This window comes from Panthera pardus, unplaced genomic scaffold (assembly GCF_024362965.1).
Source record: "Panthera pardus isolate Hobbes unplaced genomic scaffold, ASM2436296v1 HiC_scaffold_9, whole genome shotgun sequence".
Taxonomy (NCBI): domain Eukaryota; kingdom Metazoa; phylum Chordata; class Mammalia; order Carnivora; family Felidae; genus Panthera; species Panthera pardus.
In genome coordinates, this window is record NW_026527024.1 from 2,302,545 (window position 1) to 2,326,600 (window position 24,056).

Consider the following 24,056-nt stretch of genomic DNA (forward strand, 5'->3'; position numbering starts at 1 on the left):
CCCTCCCCTCAGCCCCGCCCCGCCCTCTCCCTGCCCCACCCACCCCGCCCACCCCGTACACGCCTTAGCCCCGCCCACAAGCAATACCGGTCCCGCCCCTGTTGGCTCCGCCCACACGGACCCGTCCGCTAACCCCGCCCACAACCCTCCTTCCGGGCCTCGAGAGGGTGGCGCGGAGGCCGCAGCGGCGGGGGCGGGGCCAGCCTCACCCGGAATGAAAACAAACGGCGGCCGCCGCCGCATCCGGGCACTCGGCGGGTCGCGGCGGGCGCGGTGGTGGCGCAGGTGAGGCGGCGGCGGCGGCGGTCGAGCGTCCGGTCCCCGACCCGGGTCTCAGCGGCGCTGTCGGGCGGCCCCCGCTCCCGGCACCACCCCGACGCATCCCCCGGCCGGCGGGGGCGCGGCCACAGCGGGGCCGGGCGGAAGGCGCCCTGCGCGGAGGCCGGCCGGGGCTTCGGGACCCGACGGTTCGAGCGGCCCTGGGTCTGCGCTGGGCTGGGCCGGGGTGGTGGTGGTTGGGGGGGGGGTGTTTAAAAATATGTGGAGTATTGTTGGGGGCGGGGGGCAGAGAAAGAAATGTATCTAATTAGCCAGACAAAAAGCTTGAGACAACACTGTTACTCCAAATAAGCCGTTTGGGTTGTGTTTGCAGTCACAGCTAGGTTTTCTTTGCTATTTAATGAGAAAACATGGTTGATTCTTCATTTCTCTGACGACCTGGTTCTGCGTTTCTCATCTCCTTCCCTTACTCTTAATTTTTAAGACAAGAATCTTTTATTATTCCATCTAAGAGCAAATGTAGTGTATTTTGAATATACGTGTACATATGTGTATTTGAAAAGCTCTGGGGAAAGGTCGCATAGATTGATCGTTACTAAAGTGAAAGTGAAAATTTTAAAGGCGTGGTTTAAAACGTTTCACTTTCAGTTTGAAGCAGTGATAATGAATTTCTGGGCTTCCCTCCCCCGTTTTCTTGAGAAGTACTTGAAATACATCACTGCTTTTTTGGCTGTAATGTGAAACGCTGTACCCGCACGCGTGAAACTTTCAGTTCTCCAGCTAAAACTGAAAACTGGTTTCTTAAACGATTTGATGTGAAGTACGTATCCTCTTTGATTCTGTTGTCTATAACTGAAATTTTTGTACATTTTAAAACAGCAGACTATTCTTTTGTAAACATTAAGTCTTGTGCCTACAGACCGCCATCTGTTGATTTGCTCAGTGGGCAGATTGTGGGACACACACTATATTCGTGAAACCCTTTGGGCCTTTAATCAGGCAGTGGCTAGGATGGGCCACGGAGGGCTGTGCACCTGGCCTTACAAATAGCTTGCCTCCCTCAGTAAGCAGCCCATGAAATGATCACTCCCCCCCCCCCCCCACCTGTTGATATTTTATTCAGAATTCCTGAAGATTTGAGTAGGGAACTAGATACAGTGGTTGTGTGAGTTATTTATGCTTGAAAAGCTAATGCTCATAAGTACGCATGCTTTTCCGTGTGAGAAGTGGTTCCTTAAATGCTTAAAAATCTGGGTTTCTCCTGTGGGTCACCTGGATGCACAAGCCCCTCCTTGATGTGTTTATTCCTTACTCCCTTTCCTCCTCCCTATCCTGATGACCTCTTTCTTCCCCCCACGCTGATATAAAATAGATTTGAACTTTAAGATATGTATTTATGGAATACACTTAAGTGAACAGACTTGATTTAAAATTAGGTGAATTGGGTTTCGGGGGGTGTGGAATACAGGCCTTTCATAAAAAAAGAAAGTTACTTATCAAGATTATATTAACCCTTATATATGTATTTTTTTACTCTGTGGACCTTGTCTTCATCATTCGGACGTTAATTATCTTTTTCCTTTTCTTACTCCTTGTCTAATTTGGTCGGTTGACATTTCCAGCAGCCTTAGCCATCCCTTCAAATTGCTGTGCTCATGAGAGATGAGTGGACCTCTCCATCGCTGGCAGGTGTTTCTTTGGGGGACACTAGTTACATACACGAGACAGATAAGCAGTGAAGGATTGCGTGCCAGAATGCAAAGGCCAGTGTCGTAGGCAGACCTAACTTTGTGACCTTGGTCAAGTCATTGTACAAACCTGGGGCCTGGGTGTTTTCGGCTGTAAAATGATGATCCAACCAGCGTTCGATTTGAACAGTGCACATAGATGGGTTGTGGTGTGCTTATCACGAAATATATACAGTTTTTCTAGTGAAACTTTTGTATTTAAAAAATTCAGTTATCGGGAATGTTGCTAGTTCACAGTTCAAGCTGGCTTTTATGTTTACCCTTCCAGGGTGGTTGGTCTTTGTGTTAAACTCAGCAAAATACAAGTACAAGAGAATGTATAAACTCCCTGTTGAGTTGTTTATGAAAGTTAACAGCTTTAGGGATTCACCTTCCCCTCATTTTATCTTTCAGATCAGAGAATAAGAGATTAAGAAATAGAAAAGTAGTATAAGCCTTGCTACATATTAGCAACTTGGAAATACATACTTTATGAACAGTAACATGCAACTGTATAGTTTAGTGTATGTATAAAATACCTAAGAGAAATCTGGAGCTAGTTAAAACCTAGTCTAAAAGTAATGTAGATTAAACAGGAGGGGAAGGAATGGAGGGGAGCTCTTCTTACCACACAGGTGAGTTATAAAATGCCTTGAAATACAGTGTGGAGTATCCTTCATATACTGTTTTGCTTTCAAGAATGGCGCAAAAGAAATATCTCCAAGCAAAACTGACCCAGTTTTTAAGGGAAGACCGAATTCAACTTTGGAAACCTCCGTATACAGATGAAAATAAAGAAGTTGGCTTGGCATTGAAGGTATTTTCTTTTAAGACCTAAATAAATAGCCGTGTTGTAAGTCTCCTTGGTGAATAAGGTTCTGGAGTCACCGGAAATTGCCGGGTGTAACCATGTAACTTTTGGCCTAACCAAAAGCATTAGGGATAAGCAGGTACCCACTTTTCACTAGGAGTTGACAAGCTTCTTTTTGTTTAATAAGGTTTTATTCATAGGAGAGTGTTCTCTAATTTGCGAGGCACATACTATTTTTAATACCTTCAGTGTTATGTAACAGTGGTAATTGGGGAACTAATTTTGACCTGCTGGTGAGGCAGTACTGATGCCTCTATTGTGTGGCCAGGGGGAGCGGCTGGGTTGGTTCTCAGTTCTCCTTGCTAGCGTGGTTCACTATAAAATAGTTGCTCCCTTCCGCCAGCTATTTTTATACTATGGCTATCCGTTTGTTCAAAAGACATTTTTCTAAGAATTACGTCTCAGCTTTCTTTGGCAACGTCAGAAATGGCATTGTTTTAGGGGAGGGGCAGAGAGCCAGCGCGCGAGAGAATCCCAAGCAGGCTGCGTGCTGCCGGTGCAGAACCCAGTGCGGGGCTCGAACCCATGAAGCCACGAGATCGTGACCTGAGCCGAAACCAACAGACGGACACTTATCCAACTGAGCCACCCAGGCGCCTTCATTAATCATTTCTGATAGAACTCTGTCATGTTGGAATATAGCGTGTCCTTTTCTGCTTTCTTAGTCTGAGTACCCTGAGACAAATAATGGAATGTTTATCAGGGACTGAGGACTGTCACCAGGGCATCATATTGCCCCGTGTGGTGACGCAAGGATGCGCTTGGGAGAAAAGAGTTTTCCTATTTTTCCTGTTCCTGACAGGCCCCACTTTGTGTTTTCTGCAGCCCGTTTTCTGACCTTTTTTCTGAATTTGCTTGTTACCGTCTCTTGGCTCAGAAGCTAGGTATGGCAGAATAAGAAAGCTATTTGGTCTTTGCCCCCAGGACGTGACGCAGAGTTCCTAAAACCCTTGGAATGTCCCCAGTGATAAAGGTGATAGGAGCATCGTTTGTTCCAATGAGGCAACTGTTGGTAATACCTTCAGGATGGGGCTGCTGGCCTAAAAGACCAAGCTTGGATTAGAAGCTTAGACTTCTATTCCCCTTTCCAACCTCGGAGAGGGGAGAAGGCTGGAGATTGAGTTAATTACCAAAGGCCAATGACGTAATCAGTCATGCCTTCAGAAGGGAACTCCCTTGAAAGCTTCCAGATTGGCAGACCTATCTGAGTGCTGTGCGGGCGGCATGCCCCACCGCCTCAGGGTTAGAGGCGCCTGTGCTCAGGACCCTTCAACGCTCTGCCTTCTGTACCTCTTCACCTAAACACTCATTTGTATCCTTTACAATCAACTGTCGTTGGGAGTACAGCGTTCTTCTGAGTTCTGTTGAGTCATTCTAGCAAATTATGGTTTTACAACCAGTACAGTGATTCAGAATTTTCTGGTAAGATAGTTATTTAAGTTTCACCTGACTTGTTCTCACAAGTTGGAAAAATGGGAATGTTTTCTTTATTTTTTTTTTCTTTCTATCCCGTCCAGTGGAGCTGACCACTTCACTGTTCCTTAAAGTAACCTATAACGTATCACAGTCCACGTAGGTCACGGCCCACCTTTCCTTTAGCCCAGGATAATCCCCATTATAATTGACACTTCTTCTATTCAGTCCCGTTTTCCTATCCTTTGTTTTTTGTTTTTGTTTTTTAACTGTTATTTTAACGTTTATTCATTTTTGAGAGAGAGTGAGTGGGGGAGAGGCAGAGAGAGAGGGAGATACAGAATCCGAAGCAGACTGCAGGCTCTGAGCTGTCAGCACAGAGGCGGATGCAGGGCTCGAACTCACTAACCCGAGATCATGACCTGAGCCGAAATCAGAAGCTTAACCGACTGAGCCACCCAGGCGCCCTATCCATCCTTTGTTTCTATTTCGCTTTATTTTTACCTGGATCCTTCCTAGCCTCTCTCCCTCTCAAGATGTCAAGCCCGTCTGGGTTTCTCTCTGATGGGCTGACCACCACTCAGCAGAGCCCTTCACACGCTGTCCTGTATTACGCCCCTTTTCTGCAGTCGGTGCTACATTGACCTGTGTTCTGATTTGGCTTCACAGGACCTTGCCAAGAAGTACTCTGACAAGCTAGATTGCTGTGAAAATGAAGTGGAAAAGATAATAGAAGAAATACGTTGCAAAGCAATTGAGCGTGGCACGGGAAATGAAAATTATAAAACAACAGGAATTGCGACAATTGAGATATTTTTACCTCCCCGACTAAGAAAAGTGAGTAATTTCCCTCAATGAGTACATAGGTACCAATGCTTTGTTAACTTAGTGATAAATTGTGATTTAAAAAAAAAAAAGTGTATTTATTTATTTTGAGAGAGAGTGAGCAGGGGAGGAGTGGGGGGGGGGGGGGGGGAATCCCAAGCAGGCTCCACACTGCCAGCACAGAGCCCGATGACGGGCTCGAACTCACGAACCGTGAGATCATGACCTGAGCTGAAATCAAGAGTCAGATGCTTAACTGACTGAGTCACCCAGCGCCCTGTGATTTTTTTTTTTTTTTTTAAAGCTACAATCCACAGTTAAAATTCTTTTCGGTTACTTAACATGTTGAATATTTATCAACTTCCAAGTTAATTTTGTAGGTTTTTCAAACTGGAACATTTTTACAGGGTGGGTTTGTCCCTCACGGACCTTCAAAACGTCACAAGGCTATGCATCACATGGCTTACCTTCTCTGCAGTTCGGACAAACAATTTAGAAATAATGGGGAATCAAAGGAATACTTCAGGTTTTTTGCCAAGCTGTGTGCAGTTGGACACGTCAATCGGGAATTCTCCCTTTTCTCTGTGCTGGTGGAGGTTAGAGTGTGATGGACTGAGTGCTCCAGCAGGGCCACAGTGATGCGGGCGGGGCCACCGCATGTCAGGGCCATGTCTTCAGTAGTGCAAGTCCAGAAAGGTTCTTGAGGCAGGGTACCCAAAGGTTGCTGGCCTGTGAGGACTGATCAGTGTTAATCATTTTCAGAAGATCTGAAAATATATAAGCGTCAGATCTACCATAGGGCCCAGCAGTTTTACTCCAGAAAACCGTGTCTGTGCGGAAACTTGTACGTGAATGTTTGTAGCAGCTGTGTTCACGGAAAAGCCCTCTCTGGCTCCCGGGTGGAAACAGCCCACATGTCAGTCAGTGGGTGAACGATCCACGAGGGAAGGTTGCCACACGGTGGAATGTTACTCAGCCGTGAAGACGGATGAGGTCCTGACACGTCTGTGACACGGCTGAACCTTAGCAACATGATAGAAGCCAGACACAGAGGCCACACATTGTACGGTTCCGTTCATATGAAACGTCTAGAACGAGTGAATCCATAGAGACAGGGACTAGATCAGTGGTTGCCTGGGGCTTGGGGGATAAAGGGAGGGATTGGGGGTGTGAATTATGGTATTTTTTGGAGGGGATGATGAAAACGTTCTGACATTTGGTTACAGTAACGGTTGTGTAACTTCACAAGCATACTGGAAACCCCTCACTTCTCTTTTAAACAGGTGAGCTTTATGAAATGTAAATTATCTCATTAAAGCTTTAACACATTTCTAGGAAAAACGAAGAGCTTTATGAGAAAAAGAAAATGACATATGTAACTACCTCAGGATGCCCGTTCATGAGTTCACATATATCTATATCTATATCCACATACATATACACACACATACAGGGCTCCTCTTTGCTAGAATCAAGCACCGGGGAAGCCAGCTCACCGGTCAGAAAGCTGAGTGTACAACCTGAGCAGATGTGCGTGGTCTCGTAGGCTTTCCTGCTGATCGCAGTTTTTCCTCATAAGCCCAGCCAGTGGAGAACGAAGAGGTTCCGAGATCATGTCTTGCCACTCCCTGCTCAGTGGGCACCGTGTCTTGTTCACTGAGGGTGGCTGCAGTGCTGCAGGTGCTGGGCTGGGTCCTTGTGTCGCATAGGCCAGCTCCCTTGAGTAAAGACGCATCACAAACCCCTCTGAACATCTAACTTCCCGCACACTGCCACCCCCTTGAGGCCATCTAGGTCACAGGGTCAGCATGTTCAGTAGCTTCTTCGCTAGGCACGTGTCATTTCAGGGCTTAACATCGTCTGATACCAGCCTTCCTGATTTTATAGACAGAGTAATAGCACCAAAAAGTGTCACACTGAAGTACATTTTCTTTGATTTGCCTTTTTTAAAACAGGATAGGAAAAACCTGTTGGAGACCCGATTGCACATCAGTGGCAGAGAACTGAGGTCAAAGTAAGTATCTGTTTGCCCAGCGCCCCGGCTGCTCTCGGCCCTTTCACATTAGCTCGACTGATCCTTTGTGACAGTCCCGTCAGTCCCGTCAGAGAGACAGGGCAGGTGTTATTTACGCTCGCTTAGTGGAAGGGAAACAGGCCTCGAGGCCGCAGAACTTGATCAGGCTCACACTGCCAGTTAAGGGCAAAGCAAGAACTCAAGACTGGCACCACTCGCCTTCATTTCCTGGTGGAACTTGAGGTCTGTGGGAACTGGCCAACGTGTCCTAATCAGCGAACGAGTGATATAAATAACCTGATGTTCACCAGATCACTAGCTTTGACTTTTATTTCTTCGCGCACTGATAACTTGCTGTGACATTCAGCAAGGTGTTCTAGCCGATTTCAGGCTGTCGGCCCATCTGTAAAAAGAAAAAATACCCGTCACAGGCCAGTGAAATTTACCTTTTGAGGCCCGGTTGGTCAGGTCATCCACTTCTCGATTTTTAAATGGTAAGTGTCTTCACTACCTCCAGGGCTAGCCAGTCCTTGTTTGTGAAGCTGATTTTTCTCATTTCCTCTGGTCTACATCAGGGCCGCTAGGGATGGATTCAGGAAGCATCATTCATTCAGCACACATGCGCAGAAGATTGCTGGGAGCACCCCTCTATTACGGGCTCCTCCAGGGAGTCCGCAGAAGGTGTAGAGAATGAATTTGCTCCTGACATGCAGCCAGGGCCCTCCTCTTCAAATGGATGTCCCGCCCAAGTGGTCTCCACATCATGAGGAAAGAGATAGTTTTAAAAAGGACATGGCCTCTTACACAGTCTCAAATAACCACCTAGGAACCACGAAGTGGTGTTTGTGAGTCAGTAAATCGAAATGCCAGAGTTTCTGAGTGGAATGTATGAAATAGCTGTCACGATTAAACTCTGTTTAACGGCTCATGACAGATTGATGGCCTGCAGCGGGTACCGGTTTATTTTACAGAATAGCTGAAACCTTCGGATTTCAAGAAAATTACATCAAAATTGTCATCAACAAGAAACAGCTTCAACTAGGTATGTCATGGCAAAGTGCAGAATTTTAAATCGGGTTCATGTAATGACGCTGCATCTTTTTTCTCCCTCTTTTTCTGTCCTCAAATTTCTAGCGGCTTCCTTGCACACGTAGGCTAAAACCGATCGTTGTAGTGTTCGCTAAAACAAGCACGTAGAGCAGAAAGCAAGTTTTCTAATCAGCATTTACTACCTGTTCTGTGCTGGCGGGAAGAAAGACACTCATCACAGGTCTGAGGAAGTGTTAAGGAATGGAGATGCAGAGGCCACAGCGAAAAGGTGGTGGCAGTGGTTCTCAAGCCGGGCGATTTTGCCACCCAGAGGACATTTGGCACTGTCTGGAGACGATTTTGGTTGTCGTGACTTGGTTGTGCGGTGCGGGTGGGGGCTTGTGCTCCTGTCACATAGGGAGTAGAGGCCAGGGACACTGCTGAACATCGGATCAGGCACAGAACAGCTCCCACGACAGACTCACTTGGCCCACGATGTCAGTAGTGCCGCTGTGAGAAACCCCGGGCCCTGTGAACTTGTGCAGTGTTAGAATGTTCTTCCTAACAGAAGCAGGAAGCCATGGATGCTGGGGCGGGGCAGAGGGGGGTGGCGAGTGCGGCGCGACGAATTTGGGTTTCAAAGATCCCTTTGGCTGCCCTAGGGAGTTGGACTTGAAGGAGGCACGAATAGACTTGGGCGACCAGTTCGCTGTTGCAGCAGTTTGGGCGGGCACTGCAGTCTGCTCCCAGTAGGTTCTTCTGGCTTAGAGAGTCAGGTTCACATCCTCGCTTGATGGAACACAGCCTGCACACAGCCCTAGGCTTCCTTTCCAGCGTCTCCGCGAGCCATTTCCCGTTGTCTCTTGCAGGTGTCATAGACACCTTTTCACTGTCATCTCTCTGACAGTGCTGTTTGTGGTATTCTTCATGGGTTGGAAATCCTTGATTTTGTCGTTATCCAATCCATCAATTTCCACCTTATCATTTGTGGTTTTTTTTTTTTTTTTTATCATTTGTGTTTTAATAGTTTACTTCCCCACCCCCACCCCAGGGCCACACAGTTTTCTACATTTTCTTGTATTAGTTTAATCTGCGTGAGGTCTGTAATCTGTCCGGAGGCCCCGTTTATATTTAAAGGCTAAAGATCGAACTTACCTTGCTGTTGCCACACTGCCCTTCGGTGCCCCCTTTGTCAGAGCTCTGTTTCTGCACTTCCTGTTCTTTCCTTTGACCTATAGGTTTATTCCTGGGCCAGAACCATAGAGGGTTTTCTGTTGGGGTGTAATTGACATGTAACATTATATGAGTTCCAGGGGTACAGAGTAATGATTTGATGTTTGTATATATTGTGGAACGAGCACGATGATCTGTCGTCTCACGTAATTAATTTTTTTTTTCTTGTGAGAAGAACTTTTATTCTCTTAGCCACATTGAAATATAAAACACAGTATTGTTCATTGTAGTCACCAGGCTGCACATCAAACAGCCCAGGACGGACTTACTTTGTAACTGAAGTTTCTACCTTTTGACCACCTTCACCCATAGGGTTCTATTACCGTGGTTTTGTTGTAGTTTTAAAATCTGGTAAAAGGAGTGCCCTTCTTGGCTCTTTTTTTTTTTTTTTTAAGTTTATTTGGGGAGAGAGAAAGAGAACCAGCAGGGAGGGGCAGAGAGGGGGTGGGGACAGAGGATCCAAAGCGGGCTCTGTGCTGACAGAGAGCCTGATGTGGGGCTCGAACCCATGAACTGTGAGATCATGACCTGAGCTGGAGTTGGACTGAGCCAACCCAGGTGCCCCTTGGCTCTTTTTTATTAAGGTGACTTGGCCATTGGTGTATCTTTATTTTTCTACATTAGAATGGTTGCCGAGTTTCTCAAGAAAAAAATCCAACTGGAGTTTTCCAGAAAAATACTCCAATTTGTATGTTTATAGTTCATAATATTTCATTCTTTTAAAATCTGTATGTATGTGTATTCTTCATTTTGATGGTGGTCCATTTGCATCTTTGACTTAGTTTTTGTTAGGTTTGTGTATTTGATTACTTTTTCATGGAACCAGGTTTTGATTAGTTTAATAAGCTCTTTTATTCTGGTTCATTGATTTCTGCCACTTTTTTTTCCACGTTTGTTTATTTATTTTGAGAGAGACAGAGAGACAGAGACAGCGCGCAAACAGGGGAGGGAGACCGAGAATCCCAAGCAGGCCCTGCGCTGCCAGTGTGGAGCCCGATGTGGGGCTCGAACTCGCGAGATCATGACCTGAGCTGAAACCCAGAGTCGGACGCTTAACCGACTGAGCCACCCAGACGTCCCTCTGCCAGTAGCTTTATTTCCATTTTATGTGTGCAGAACCTGGGTCCTAGGAAATACGCACTTTACTCAGGGTCACAGAGCTATAAAGGGATAGAACCCAGGAGGTTTGCTTTTAACCGCCACCATAGATCTCCCGTGGTGCCCCACTGCACCGGGGCTTCTCGCCCGTTGCTGCGAACCCGGTTTGTGGTTCGTCCAGCTACAGGGGAGGAAACTTCACCGGTTGCTTTTACCCCCTGCCTAGCAGCAGCTGAATTACACGTGCCGTCAACGAGTCCGTTGCGCAGTGGCTCGCAAGTACTCCGGCAGGTTTAAGAGCTCACGTGGGGACACGGAGAACGGACCGCTTTCCAGCTCCAGCGGCTCTTTTCGTAACGAGCATTTCCGATTTGTGCAGGGAAAACTCTTGAAGAACAAGGAGTGACGCACAACGTGAAAGCAATGGTGCTTGAACTGAAACAGTCTGAAGAGGATGTGAGGAAAAACTTCCAGGTTGAAGAAGAAGAGCAAAATGAAGCCGAACTAAAAGAAAAAAGAATCCAGAGGACCAAGAGAGGCCTGGAGATCTTGGCGGAGAGAGGTACACGGCACTCTGGGCTCTGTTTCACTCAGGGTCTTATGGGCGGTGGCGGATCAGACCTGGGGGGGAGGCTCACCATTCTTATGGGCTCTTGTGCCCCACGGTCTAGTAGTTCAGTGTCCCCATCGCTGCTTTTTAGCGTCGAACTAACGGGGCTCCTTTTGGCTTTGTTGCAGCTGAGATGGTGGTGGATCCAGAAACCACGCCGTACTTAGACATAGCTAACCAGACGGGCAGATCCATCAGAATCCCCCCTTCAGAAAGAAAAGTAAGGACTATAGACATTTGTGGCTCGCGCTTCGATTGGCTGTCCAGAACAGAAGTGGTTTGCTAGTTCTTTTATCTTGGACTATTAGAAAGGATTAGAAATAGCCTTCTGGTTGAGCTTATAAACGGGATGTCACCATATGGTGAGCACCTGGGTACAGCGGACTCACCCTGTGATTTTCAGTGCAGTGGAACAGGACAGCGTGATCGCACTGTCCCGCGGCGGTGACTTGGGACACTCCCGAGTAATGTGACGCACTGCCTTCAGCATAAGTGGCTTCCCGGGGCAGTGGTAGTTTCGATGTGGTGTTTTCACTAGAGGGCCATGTCCCCCAAGGGGCGGATCAGAGTGGGGGGCTGGGGTGGGGGCTCTGTAACTTGGGAAGAGTCTGACAGGCGATTCTGCCCTCTCACCCCAGTCCCCCAGTCCCCCTTTCCGTGTTCGCTAGCTTGGAATAGGCATGAGGTGGTTGTCCCCTGGAACATGCCCAAGCTGGTCTTTCATGGCAGCGTTCTACAGCTGCGACCCCGAGATGAGAGAGCTAGATTCCAGGACCTTCTTAGAAAGAAGGGCTAGAATGACGGTGGGCCAAGTCCATTTTACTTTTTGTCCTAATTTTTTTTTTAATGCTTATTTGTGTTTGAGAGGAAGCACAGGCAAGGGAGGGACAGAGAGAGAGAGGAAGACAGAGAGGGAGACGGGATCTGTCAGCTCACAGGCCGATGCGGGGCTGGGTGTCACCGACCGTGACATCGTGGCCTGGGCCCAAGTTGGAGCTTAGCCGACCGAGCCACCCAGGCGCCCCCGAATTTTTCCGTCTTTAAAAGACAAGTTTGTGTAGGTCTCACGATAGGAATTACTCCCTTGAAAGTGAAGGATTAAAGTCACGTTTTAAGAAGAGGACTTTGTAGCCGTCGGTGGATTGATCGGTGTTTGTTTTTAAATGTTGGTGATTGTTCACCACAGCTCTCTTACGTTAAATGACGATATCCAGATCTTTTCCGAAAACATTTACAAGACTGAATTGCAAACTCAAATCTAAATATCAATGAACTTAAAGCATTTTCTGCATTACTTTTTTTTTTTTTTAAAGTAAGCTCTACGCCCAGCATGGGGTAGGAACTCATGACTCCCAAGACCAAGAGTCACATGCTCTACTGACCAAACCAGGCAGGCGCCCCTGGATTGCCTTTTAAAAATTGTTTTAGAGGGGCACCTGGGTGTCTCAGTCAGCTGAGCATCTGACTTCAGTTTAGGTCTCAATCTCACGATTCGGGAGTTCGAGCCCCACATGGGGGCTCTCTGCTGTCAGCCTGTCAGCTCAGAGCCTACCTACTTCATTCAGATCCTCCATCCCCCTCTCTCCGCCCCTCCCCTGCTTGTGCTCTCCCCCAAATAAATATGTAAAAAAATAATAAAAAATAAAACTTTTTTTAGAAATATTAGAGTTGACAGTTCAGAAAAAACTTCGTCAAGACTAGAAAGTGAAATGAATATGTTTTCTAAAAAGGATACAAACAAGCATCTCTGGTTACTTCTTTATGTGTTCAGTCTTCGAGACTACCAGAAATCCATCTAAGTCACCAGGTACTAAAATAAACTGCTGGAAACAAAGGGGGCAGGTACTGGCTGTGACCGTATCAGTCACATTGAATTGAGTGCTTGATCTCAGCATTTTGATGAAATGAAAGCATTGATTATATTTTTCTTGATTTCGGCTTTTAGATTCAGTTGTGATCTTGTTGTCATCGTTTTTTTTAATCTTTATTTGATTTCTTTAGACTTACTGTGCTTTTAATAGAATTTGTTTTATTATAGTTTAAAGTGATGTTTTTTTTAAATCCGTATTTTTTTCTAGGCCCTTATGTTAGCTATGGGATATCATGAGAAGGGCAGAGCTTTCCTGAAAAGAAAAGAATATGGAATAGCCTTGCCATGTCTGTTGGATGCTGACAAATATTTCTGGTAGGCGCTTTTGTATTTGGTGAATACCACTTTTAAGGAAGATTTCCCAGTTAAGGAAGGTCTTCCGGTTTTAAGGAAGGCCTTCCCTGTGAAGAATTTTATAGACATACGCACTTACTGTCCTTACGGCAAGCATGCGGGACATAGGTCTGGGTTTTGTGATGCGTCGGCAGCCTGCCCCATCCGTCATGCAGGCCCCATCAGCTTTTCCCCTCGTGGTTTTGGTGTGGATGTTGATGATCATTCCCCAAATCTGTTGTTTTACCAGGGGCTGCAAAACAGTGATACCTGCTGCATTTATTGCCGGGATTTTCATGGGAAGAAATATTTTTCCTCATCAGCTAATTGGGTTACAGTCAGGTACAGTTTGTGCAGAAAGAATAAAAAGCTCGGTTCTTCCCTCTTGTTTTCTTGTTTTCACAATAAATGAGCGGCTTCCCCAAAATTCTCCAAAGGGGACATCAGCAGTGAACTGGGTTTTTTTTTTTTTTTTTTTAAAGTATCAGTGTGAACTCATGGACTTTAGCACATTCGATGTATTTCAAACCTCAGTGCTTTATTTTTTTTTATTTTTTTTTTTATTTAAAAAAATTTTTTTTAACGTTTATTTATTTTTGAGACAGAGAGAGACAAAGCATGAACAGGGGAGGGGCAGAGAGAGGGAGACACAGAATCCGAAACAGGCTCCAGGCTCTGAGCGGTCAGCACAGAGCCCGACGCGGGGCTCGAACCCGCGGACCGCGAGATCGTGACCTGAGCCGAAGTCGGACGCTTAACCGACTGAGCCACCCAGGCGCCCCTAAACCTCAGTGCTTTAAATTGACCGTCTTTGGCCAGCAAGTGGGTCCTGGCTGTCTTTCATGTTTTGACCTGATCCCCGCGGTCTTGGTCTCTGGTGTTCCAGACGCCTCCTGCCCATTCCCTGCCCCAGGCCAGGAAGCAGCCGTTCCCCAAGGATTCCTAGTTCCTCTTAATGGGAAAAGGCACTGAGACACTATAATCCTGAAGGAAGAAACATTTGAAAATTAGACTTGAGATTTAAGAATGGTCCGAAGTTAACAACGTTCGGGTAATTTTCCCCCCATTTTGACGAATTCCCCCAAGATGTATCGTACACGTCAAGAAAATGAATACAGATGTTTACGGTTTGCCAAACGTACTAGCACCCTCGGGCTTTAAGTGAACAAATCCCAATTTAAACTGACTTAAGCAAGAAAGGGGATTTGTTGTTTCGAATACTTGGGAGAAGGAGGCGAACCTGAAAATAACTAGAACGAGGGCTTGGTGCCTTTCGGGTTTTCTTACTCTGCTGGTCTCTGCTTCTACGCTGGTTTCATTTTCTTCGACTAGACACGGTGCAGGCGGTAAGTTAGGTCCCTCAAACTCAGATACGGTTTCTCGTTTCCTTCCATAATTGTAACTTTTGGTTAGGAAAATTTCAAGTACACATAAAGATTAGTATAGTGAATTCCTATATACTTTTAATCCAGCTTCAGCAGTTACCAAGACGTGGTTGACCTTGATTTGGCTGCATGAGCCTTTCTTCATCTTTTTATCCCATATAAATCCTTGAAATGGTTTTCGGGTCTCCAGGAACCCCTGAATGAAAATAACCGTATCTCCAGTTCACAGTACGTTAACGTGTTCAGTAAGCAGTAGGTATACTAATCCAGGAATAATTGTCAGTGCCTCAGCAGAGAATGACATTTTTTCCCCAAAGCTCTGTTTATTCGGGCTACCTTACTGGCATACGTTGGGTGCGAGTTCTTCCTCTTGGTAAAGGAGACGAGTGCTGACACAGGTCAGGGATGTGCGTGTGTTGTTTCCTTTCCCACGTGATGATTTCCCACCTTCACGGTGGCCAAAAGTCCCGTCCCAGCTCGCTGTTCTACATCTGGAGGGATGGTAGGTAGTGTGACCGCGAGTAGTTTCTTCCCCTGTTTAAAACTACAAGTGAGAGAGTTCTGCTTTGGGCCATGATGGAGTCACAGTGACTGGACTTACCCTGTCGCCCAAAACAACTGAAAATTTGGGCCAGGTGTCTGAAAACTCGAGTTTCCGGGCAGTACAGGACAGCGGTCGCTAAGGTGGAGGAAGAGACTAGGGGAGCCCTGTGATTGTTTCAGCTGGCTGCCCAGAGCATCTCTAGACTGCAGTGCAGGGAGGAGAAACCCAGATGCAGCCTCCTGGTCCCACCGGAGTCGAAGCCAGGAATCCAAGGAGGCCAAGATGTGAGAGGAGAGAGCTGCCTCTGCCTGAGGGAGGATGTCAGAGAGCTTCAGCGGGTCTCGTTGGAGTATTCTGTTGAGTAACGATCAGCACACGCGTTTGAGGAAACTACCCAAGGCAGGGGAAAACCCTGCCCGAGTGGAACAGAGAACAGTCTTCAGAGTTCGGAGGGCCGAGAATAATCTGCGTTCCCGCCAGCCACAGTGGGAATCTTTTTGGTCACAGGCCGTCGCACAGAATTCAGAAGGGTATTGCCTCAGCAGTAGGCCAAAATTCTCTCCAAGGGCTGCTGTGGTCCCACCTAACCAAGCTTAAAAAGCAAGACTTAAAAGGATCACGTGGTTTTCAAGTAACTGCCTCTCAGACAAAGCTCAGTAATACTTCCAGCAATACAGAAACATCCAGTTGCCAATTAAGGACTAACAGTCCTGCAAAGAAGCAAGCAAACAGAACCCCACACTAAGGAGAAAGAGCCAGTCAATGGACTGGAAGACAGACTCGGAAGACAGAATTAGTAAGCGGGGACATTGAAACGGTTACTAGAACTGCGTTCCGTATGTTCAGGAAGGTAAAGGACGGACGGAGCATGTTAAATAGACCCCTGGAAGACCCACATTGGAATTGCAGAGATGAAAAACCCCACGTCTGAGGTGGAAAGCATCGGGTGGGATTAAGTGTACATCGGACCCCACAGAAGAAAAGATGGGTACACATAAAGGTGAGGCAACAGAAATCCAACAGGAAGCTGAAAGGACTAAAAAAAGAAAAAAAGCGGGGGGGGGGGGGGCACATCATCCACAAGTTATAAAGCAGCCTCAGATGACCCTGTTTGTGGATAACTGTAGGCCCTGAAAAAGGCAGCTGGGACTAATGGCCCCAAATTTTCCCAGTTTGATGAAAACCCGTAAACCCCCAGATAAAAGGACCATAATGAATCCTAAGTAAAAGAACTATGGAAAAACTACCCCAGGGCATACGGTAATCCGGTTCCTTAAGGCCAGTGATAAAAAAGACTTCTTAGCCAACCTTCCCTGAAAGAAAACGGAGATACATAGGCTTAGCTTACGTTTCTTGAAACTAGTATCTTTATTTTACGTAAAAATTTTGAACTCATAAAGCAAATAGAATAAGTTTCTGTTAAGTAACTGACTTCAGCCCAAATGGGATTTAATTTTTCTAAAGGTAGGCTCAGTAGGCTTTATTTAAATAAACGTTGCTCATTTAGGTATTTCAATTAATGTTTTTTAACATGAGAACTTTTTGACTGCTGATTGTGAAAGCCACTAAAACCACAAGCTGAAGCGGTATTAATAAAAATATATTCTATGGTACAATTTGATACAAGGCTTTGAAAATTTTGTTTTTTTCTGAGGGATCCAATCAGGTTCAATGACAGGCCTAAGAGTTTCAGAATTACTACATATAAGCAATGATTTTGTGGTCTCTTATAGGCCTCTCTATGAATAGAAAGTGTTGTTTTTAAAACTAAAAGAATGAAATGTATTTCTCAGCTGTGAGACTAGTGTTTGTTTTCATGTTGCACAGTACTGCGTTCGGGCCTGAACTCGTACACAGGCTTCTATGCCTACCTGAAATGAGGCAGTTCCTGCCCTTGCCCTTCATGCTTATTAAACACGAATGAGCCTGTGCACACATACAAGATATTGAAAACTGTGACAAAATGTCCCCTGCTTTCTTAGGGATGGCAGGATAATCTTCTGTCACAGAGACAGAGGGAGTCTAGAAAGTAAGATCACCTTGAACATAAGATCCTTCCTCTTCCCTCAAGGCAAGTTCTCAGGCTGAGCAGGCATTCTGAGAAAGTGCCCCTGCCCAGAGGGGGCGCCTGGGTGGCTCAGTTGGTTGAGCCTCCAGTTTGGGCCCAGGTCATGATCTCAGGGCTCACGAGTTCAAGCCCCACGTCGGGCTGTGTGCTGACGGCTCAGAGTGTGGAGCCTGCTTCAGATTCTATGTCTCCCCCTCTCTCTGCCCCTCCCCTGCTCACGCTCTGTGTCTCTCTGTCTCTCAATAATAAATGTTAAAAAAAAAAGTTAAAAACAAAAAAAAAGTGCCCATGCCCAGCCATGCAGCTGCGCGTGCGTGTGTGTAAGATACGGTGTGTATGTTACAAAACCTTCACAAAGAGGAGAGAAGCCTGCTTTGGCATATTTCTCTTGCATACGCGTGTAGACTGTCCCGGGCGCACCCCCGAGGCCTGACATTCCACTTAGGAGACTCCTGCTTTACAGCGTAAATGCCGCCGTCGCATTTCATGGGTTTTTCTTTTTTTCTTCAGGCAGATTTTGATGGGCAAGGTGGGAAGCTTGAGGGCTTGTGGATTTTGCAGTTTGATACAAGAGCAGTCTTATTTTTTTGATAGAATACCCGTGAAAACAAACAGCCAAGACCTTTCTCTTTTAAAAAAACGTTTTTAATGTTATTTTTGAGAGAGAGATACAGAGTGTGAGCGGGAGGGGCAAAGAGAGAGGGAGACATAGAATCCGAAGCATTCTGATGTGGGGCTTGAACTCACAAACCGTGAGATCCCAAGTCAGACGCTTGACCGACTGAGCCACCCAGGCGCCCCCCAAGTTTGTCTAGGTGTAACGCACGATTCCAAATATTTTCCTTCCTTGTTGACGAGGAGGTTCAGATTTCAGGTCTGGATTTGCATGATGAATTTCTAAAAATCACATTTAAAATAAATAATCTTGATGTCCATCTTTGTCAACATATCATTGTCTTGTTTTCTCCCTTTCTCTGGACCTGGGTTTAGCCCTGCTGCGACAGCTACAGAGTAGCATTTAGCCTGTACCTGGGCCCCCACATCCGTAAGCTTTTAGAGCCTGGCATTTTCTGGATCCTTTTTCCTCCCACCTTGCCTGTGATTGCATATGAATACCTTGTTTTCACCAGTTGGGGCATTCCCAGTAAGCAGTGATTTTTTTGGGGTGTGTCTTTAAAGCATTGGTTCTTAGCTTTGGCTGTATGTTAGAATCACCCAGGGAGATACTCGACATACAGCATCCAGGCCCTATCTCCAGACGTTTCTATTACAACTTGATGTAGATGGGGTCTCAGCATCAGTATTAACCAAACAAAAAAAAAAAAAGAAAAGAAAAAAATTCCTCGCTTCCAAGTGATTCTGATTTGGAGTCAGGGTTGGAAACCTTTGCTTTAAACCACGGTCTCCTCACGTTTGCTGACGGGTTTTGACACGGTGGCCCCAATTTCCACTTTCTGCTGAACGTCTTTCCCGGCACAGCAAGGCTGTGCGTGTGTTTATGCCCAGGGCAGATGGTATTAGACCGTTATTCCTGAGCCCTAACTGCTTTTTCCCCATTGGGAGGATTCAGCTTAGGATTCAGCTTATAAATACAGCTCCTTTCACAAACATAGGGGTCTGCGCTTTAGAGCAGCCGGTCTTTGGAAATACAGCGAAACCTGGAAAAGACTTGCAGAAATTCAGAAAAGGTTGTTAATGCTCCCTTTGTGTGCTTCCCCCCCCCCCCCCCCCCCCCCAGTGAGTGCTGCAGGGAGCTGTTGGATACGGTAGATAACTATGCGGTGCTCCAGCTGGACATAGTGTGGTGTTACTTCCGCTTGGAACAACTGGAATGCCTTGACGACGCAGAAAAAAAACTAAACTTGGCTCAGAAATGCTTCAAAAATTGTTACGGAGAAAACCATCAGAGGCTGGTCCACATAAAAGTATGTTACTGTACTTTGTTTATGTATCATCGAGCCCATGTCTAGAACTTGAGCTCTATTCCCGTTAAATAAATATTCCTGTTGGAGATGGCCGCCAAAAGGCCACTTGATGGTCGCGTGCATGGTGCTCGTTTTATGCGCTTTTTCGGTGGGGTGGTTAAATGTTCTACAAGGTGGGCTGCTCAGCGTGTAGCCAGAGGAACACAGTTTTCCAGCCACAAAACCCCCGCTGATGGTCACCCCGACCGAGAGAGCTTGGTGACTGTGTTCAGTAGAGTCTCGTGGAAGATTTAAATGCAGGAACAAAATAGACATTTTGAATGGTAACAGTTCCCACGAATGGGTCACAGCTCGAGAACTGTGATTTGAATAGGATTTTTCTAAGGTGATTTCCACAGGTCAGCAGAATTCTGCTTGGAAATCTCAGGGCAGCATACAACCTCCCTGGTTTGGGTTTTTGTGTACTTCCTTCCCCTCCAGGAGGAATAAACGTTTTCGTTACGCTGTTTTGCCCCTGTGGGGATGAAAGGGATCACAAGGGTGAACGTTACAGCTCTGTAATTAGAAACAAGACCATTTTATCCTTTTTTCTTCCCCAATAATTTTAGGGGAACTGTGGGAAAGAGAAGGTGCTGTTTTTAAGACTTTACTTGCTTCAAGGTATCCGAAATTATCACAGTGGAAACGGTGAAGAGGCTCGTGAGTATCTCAACAAGGTAAGAAAGTGAATACTCCGAAGTGGTAGCCGTTTTCACCTACCTTTTTTTTTCCATCCCCCAAAGTTAAGTATTTCATAAACTCAGCAGTTTGTGACTTGTAAAGGACATGCATGTATCTCCCGTGTTCTCTGCCTCGTACATACCACAAACATACTTGTATCCGTTAGGGTGTAGGTGAGATGCTGTGATAAGGAAACCTCAACAAGACAGTGGCTGTAATTGGCTAGAAGTTTCCATGCCTGTCTGTCATCTGGCAGTGGAGAGGTGAGCAGGCGGGGTCAGTAGAGCAGCTCCGCCGGCCTGTGTGCGGCAGCCAAGGATGCTCCTGTCAGTCCCCTTCCAGCCAGCAGAGGGGGCAAGAGAGAGTCCAGGGCGGCCTCGGGAAGGGCCGGAAGTTGGGGCTGTCACTCCTGCTACGTGCCCCTGGCCGGGACTTAACCCCCTGGCTACACCCAGTTGCAGGAGGGGGTGAGAAATGCCGTGTGCACAGCTCCAGCTCAGGGGATTTGATTACATAAACGGGGGAGATGGTGGATACCGGCCCCTCCCATGATACTCCAGAGGCCCGTTGCCTTCTGTTACGTTATGATACATCACATGCACAGCGTGGGATCTGTAGGGATCTGTATTCTACTCGAGCTAGTTGATGACAGGTAGAGTTGAAGAGTTTTTATCTAAAATCTGACACACCCCTCAATCACATAGGGTACAAGCTAATTTCTTTCAGGCTTTAGCCTTGTGTTCGGCGTTAATGTTGTTATAGTTAATGATTCGTGTATTTTTTCCTTGTCTGCAGGCACGTCAACTCTTTAAAGAGCTATATATTGATCCATCAAAAGTTCACAATTTGTTGCAGTTGGGATTTACTGCCCAGGAGGCCCGGCTTGGCCTGAGGGCATGTGACGGGAACGTGGACCATGCGGCTGCCCACATTACCAACCGCAGAGAGGTACCTTAACGTGGTCTCGGCGACACTGGGGCTCCGCCTTTGCGTAGGTGTGAAACTTGAGGCAATAGCAAGCCTGTTTCCAAAACGCTATAGCTCTTGGATTGGAAGGAAGAGAAAAAGATTATTCCGTGGTAGTTATTAACAACAAGGAGCTCTTTATACTTCGGACTGGGAAGAAACAGGAGAAACTTGTGTCATTTAATTGAATTCATCTTCAGGCAGCGTGGTTTCCTCAGTTTTATTTTCTGCTGTGGCGGCAGTAGCTCCTAAGTGCGTTGTCCAGGTAGCCTGTCTGTGCGGGTCTTTGCTCTCTTTCTCTCTCTTTGCTTACCATGGTAGATTCCGGAAACCAGTTTAAAGGGGGGCTTTGTTTTCCCTTGGAGCCGTAGCTGTAGTTTGGGATGGCATTCTTAGCTGGAAACGTGAGTCAAGTCATAGGAGCAGTTAACATTATGAAGGCGAAGGGACAAAACTGTAATCATTTGGAACAATTATAAATAAGTAGATTTTCGGGGGCACCTGGGTGGCTCAGTGGGTTAAGCATCCAACTCTTGACTTCGGCTCAGCTCATGATCTCACGGTCTGTGGGTTCGAGCCCCACATCTGTCAGTGCAGAGCCTGCTCGGGATTCTCTGTCTCCCCCGCTGTCTGCCCATCATCCACTTTCTCCCTCTCTCTGTCTCTCTGTCTTTCTCTCTCAAAGTAAACATTAACAAAAATAATTAAGTAGATTTTGGAGTTGGGGGGCATGTTACCGTATCTAATATGCTAGTTTTCAGTAAAAGAGTATTTGGTCGGGAAAGCCCAGTGTGGTCCCTGGCCTGCCTGGTGCTGGAGCGGGAGTGGATCCGTGGGCCAGTTACACAGCAGCCAGTCTGAAGGGCTGTTTTGGCTTCACCTTTTAAGACCCCAGCTGGTAGCTACCCTTCTGTCTGCCAGTCTGCCCGACTGCCCTCCTGATCATGGTCCGTTGGGTCTTGCTGTAGAAGTCAGTGAGTGGGTAAAGGCAGAGACTTGGAAAAGCTAAGTTTTGTGTGTTTTTGCATTTCACACAGTCTTATTCAGTACTAGGGCGCCTGTGTGGCTCAGTCGGTAGGGTATGCAGCTCTTGATCTCAGGGTCGTGAGTTCAAGCCCCACATTGGGGATAAGGCTTAAAAGTAGATGAATAAATAAATAAGTTCAGTACTAGGAGAAAAGCAAGCATTGCTGAGACTGCATTTGTTACGTTAATTTTGATTGTAAGATTTCACTAGCATTTGGAAAGCCAGCATTTTAAAATGAGACGCTGAAAAATATTTCTCATAATCTTTCCTTACGTTTGTATATACTTTAGAGTTTATAAAAAACATTCTCAGGGTCATGATGTCACTCAGTTCTGCCTGTGATCGCCTGAGGCCGCTGGGGCAGATAATTATCAGTTTTACAGATGAGGAAAACTGGGGCTCAGCAGTTGACGTTTCTGGGGTTGTGGGTCAAGTCAGTGGTAAAACCTGAACTAAGACTCTGGTTTTCTCATGCACTTTCCACGCCCATCTGACAGCAGCATTCTGAGGAGTTTTTACCAAAGGTTCTGAAAAGCCAAGAGATACTGTGAGGGGGCAAAAATGACCACTTCCTGACTTTATAAGTAGCAAAAATAAATGTTAAAGAACAGTGGAGTCCTACCATAGTGCATTTACTTAACCAAGTCCTAAGCCCTTGGAGAAAATCAAGGGCAAGATGGCGTATGCAGAGCGATTGACCCGGTTCACTCTTGGACCCGGTGGACGTGTTCAGGGTGCTTTGGGTTGAGAGCAATAAAAACCCCAATCCAAGCTGGCTTAAACTCTGGGCAGGAAATTACTGGCCTGCTTCGCTGCTCAGAGGCAGCATGAGTCTCCCTCAGGTTACTTGGGCCAGTGGCTTCCCCCTGGGGCGGAGAGCTTGGCTTCCGGGTCTGTCCACTGTCTAGTCAGGGTCCTCTCCTCACCCCAGGAGCTCGGTCTGAGCTTCAGAATCATCTGAGCAACCCTGAGCTGCTCGCTGACTGGCTGCCTTCTAAGCAGTCACTGTGGGGGTGGAGGAGGGAAGACACTAGAACCCCCCCCCCCCCCCACAGCCCTTCCTGGGGCCTCCCTGGGGCTCGTCCTGAGTACAGGCTGGTTCCCCTTCGGGCCAAAGCAGCAGACGCTGAGGTGGCCGCAGTGCTGAAGGGCTGGGCGGCAGGGAGAGGCGGATGTCCTCGTTCCCCCGACGCCCCCGAGCCCGCTCCGCGTGGGAGGCTGGGCTGGGTACTCGGCACACAGTGCAGTGCCCACTGTCCTCCAGTTGGTCTGCTTTGTGTCTCCGGTTTCTAGTATAAAGAGAAACGTCAGAAAAGATTGTGTATCCTCTTGTGTACCGATACGAATAAGAGCTGGTGTAGACATTTGTAATTAAACAGAACTCCGTGAGGCTCCAACTCAGTCTCAGGTCTGTGTGACGTGAGCCCCGTGTCTCCCGGCTGGCTGCGTCTTGCTCTGGGTTCGACACCATGCACGTTTTTTAGCCCTTTGAAATACGAGTGGAAGAAGCCGAAATCGGGAGTGGTGATGGGCAGGGTGAAGGCAGCAGCTTGGGCGGCGGGGAGGCGCGAACAAAGGTGGAAACGTGAGGGCCGCGGAATCGCTCTGCTGGCCTGCGTGGCTGTGGCGCCGGCAGGATGGGGGCAGCTTGGGGGCGTGGGGGCCCGGGGGCGAGGAAGCAGGGGTGAGATGGCCCGGCCTCGGCCTGCGCGGGGCGCCGCGGGCAGTGCTGGGGTGGGGGACTCGCTCCAGCTGAACACAGGTGAAGGGGGCTGGCCCGCCGCGATGCCCCTGGTGATGCAGGTGCTTACCGGCACCTTGTCCGCTTTGAAACAGGAATTTAGTCTAAGGACGCCTTCGTCCCCGGGGGTGTTTGGGGGAGTCACTCGGTTCTGTGAGTCCTCCTGCTGACTCTGCGGGAATTTCTGGCTGCGCCGTGAGGACTCCTTTCTTCCTAAGAGATGAGGCCGCGGCCCCCCCGTGTGCAAGAAGATGGGGGGCACTTGGTGCTTGGGGTGAGCCACGGAGGTAGGAACAGACCTAACAGAGGAGAAAGAGCCATCTTCTCCGCTGTTCTCTCTGTGTCGGGTGAGAACTAGCCATGTCCAGAATTGTGCAG

General features: G+C 47.2%; 1 protein-coding gene across 2 annotated transcripts in view; it reads left to right on the top strand.

Moving 5' to 3' along the window:
* Positions 1-151: 151 nt before the first annotated feature.
* Positions 152-24,056, top strand: part of NUB1 (negative regulator of ubiquitin like proteins 1) — a 28,369-nt gene continuing 4,464 nt past the window's right edge. The window contains exons 1-11 of one of the 2 annotated variants that reach the window (XM_019424819.2): positions 152-285; positions 2,706-2,823; positions 4,960-5,127; positions 7,071-7,129; positions 8,101-8,171; positions 10,869-11,051; positions 11,228-11,319; positions 13,178-13,284; positions 19,038-19,224; positions 19,833-19,940; positions 20,740-20,892. In XM_019424819.2, the coding sequence (XP_019280364.2) occupies positions 215-285; positions 2,706-2,823; positions 4,960-5,127; positions 7,071-7,129; positions 8,101-8,171; positions 10,869-11,051; positions 11,228-11,319; positions 13,178-13,284; positions 19,038-19,224; positions 19,833-19,940; positions 20,740-20,892 (1,317 nt within the window). In that variant the 5' untranslated portion in view covers positions 152-214. Of the gene's footprint in view, positions 286-341; positions 484-2,705; positions 2,824-4,959; positions 5,128-7,070; positions 7,130-8,100; positions 8,172-10,868; positions 11,052-11,227; positions 11,320-13,177; positions 13,285-19,037; positions 19,225-19,832; positions 19,941-20,739; positions 20,893-24,056 lie in introns of those variants that run through there. The other variant, XM_053898747.1, reaches the window with a different exon arrangement.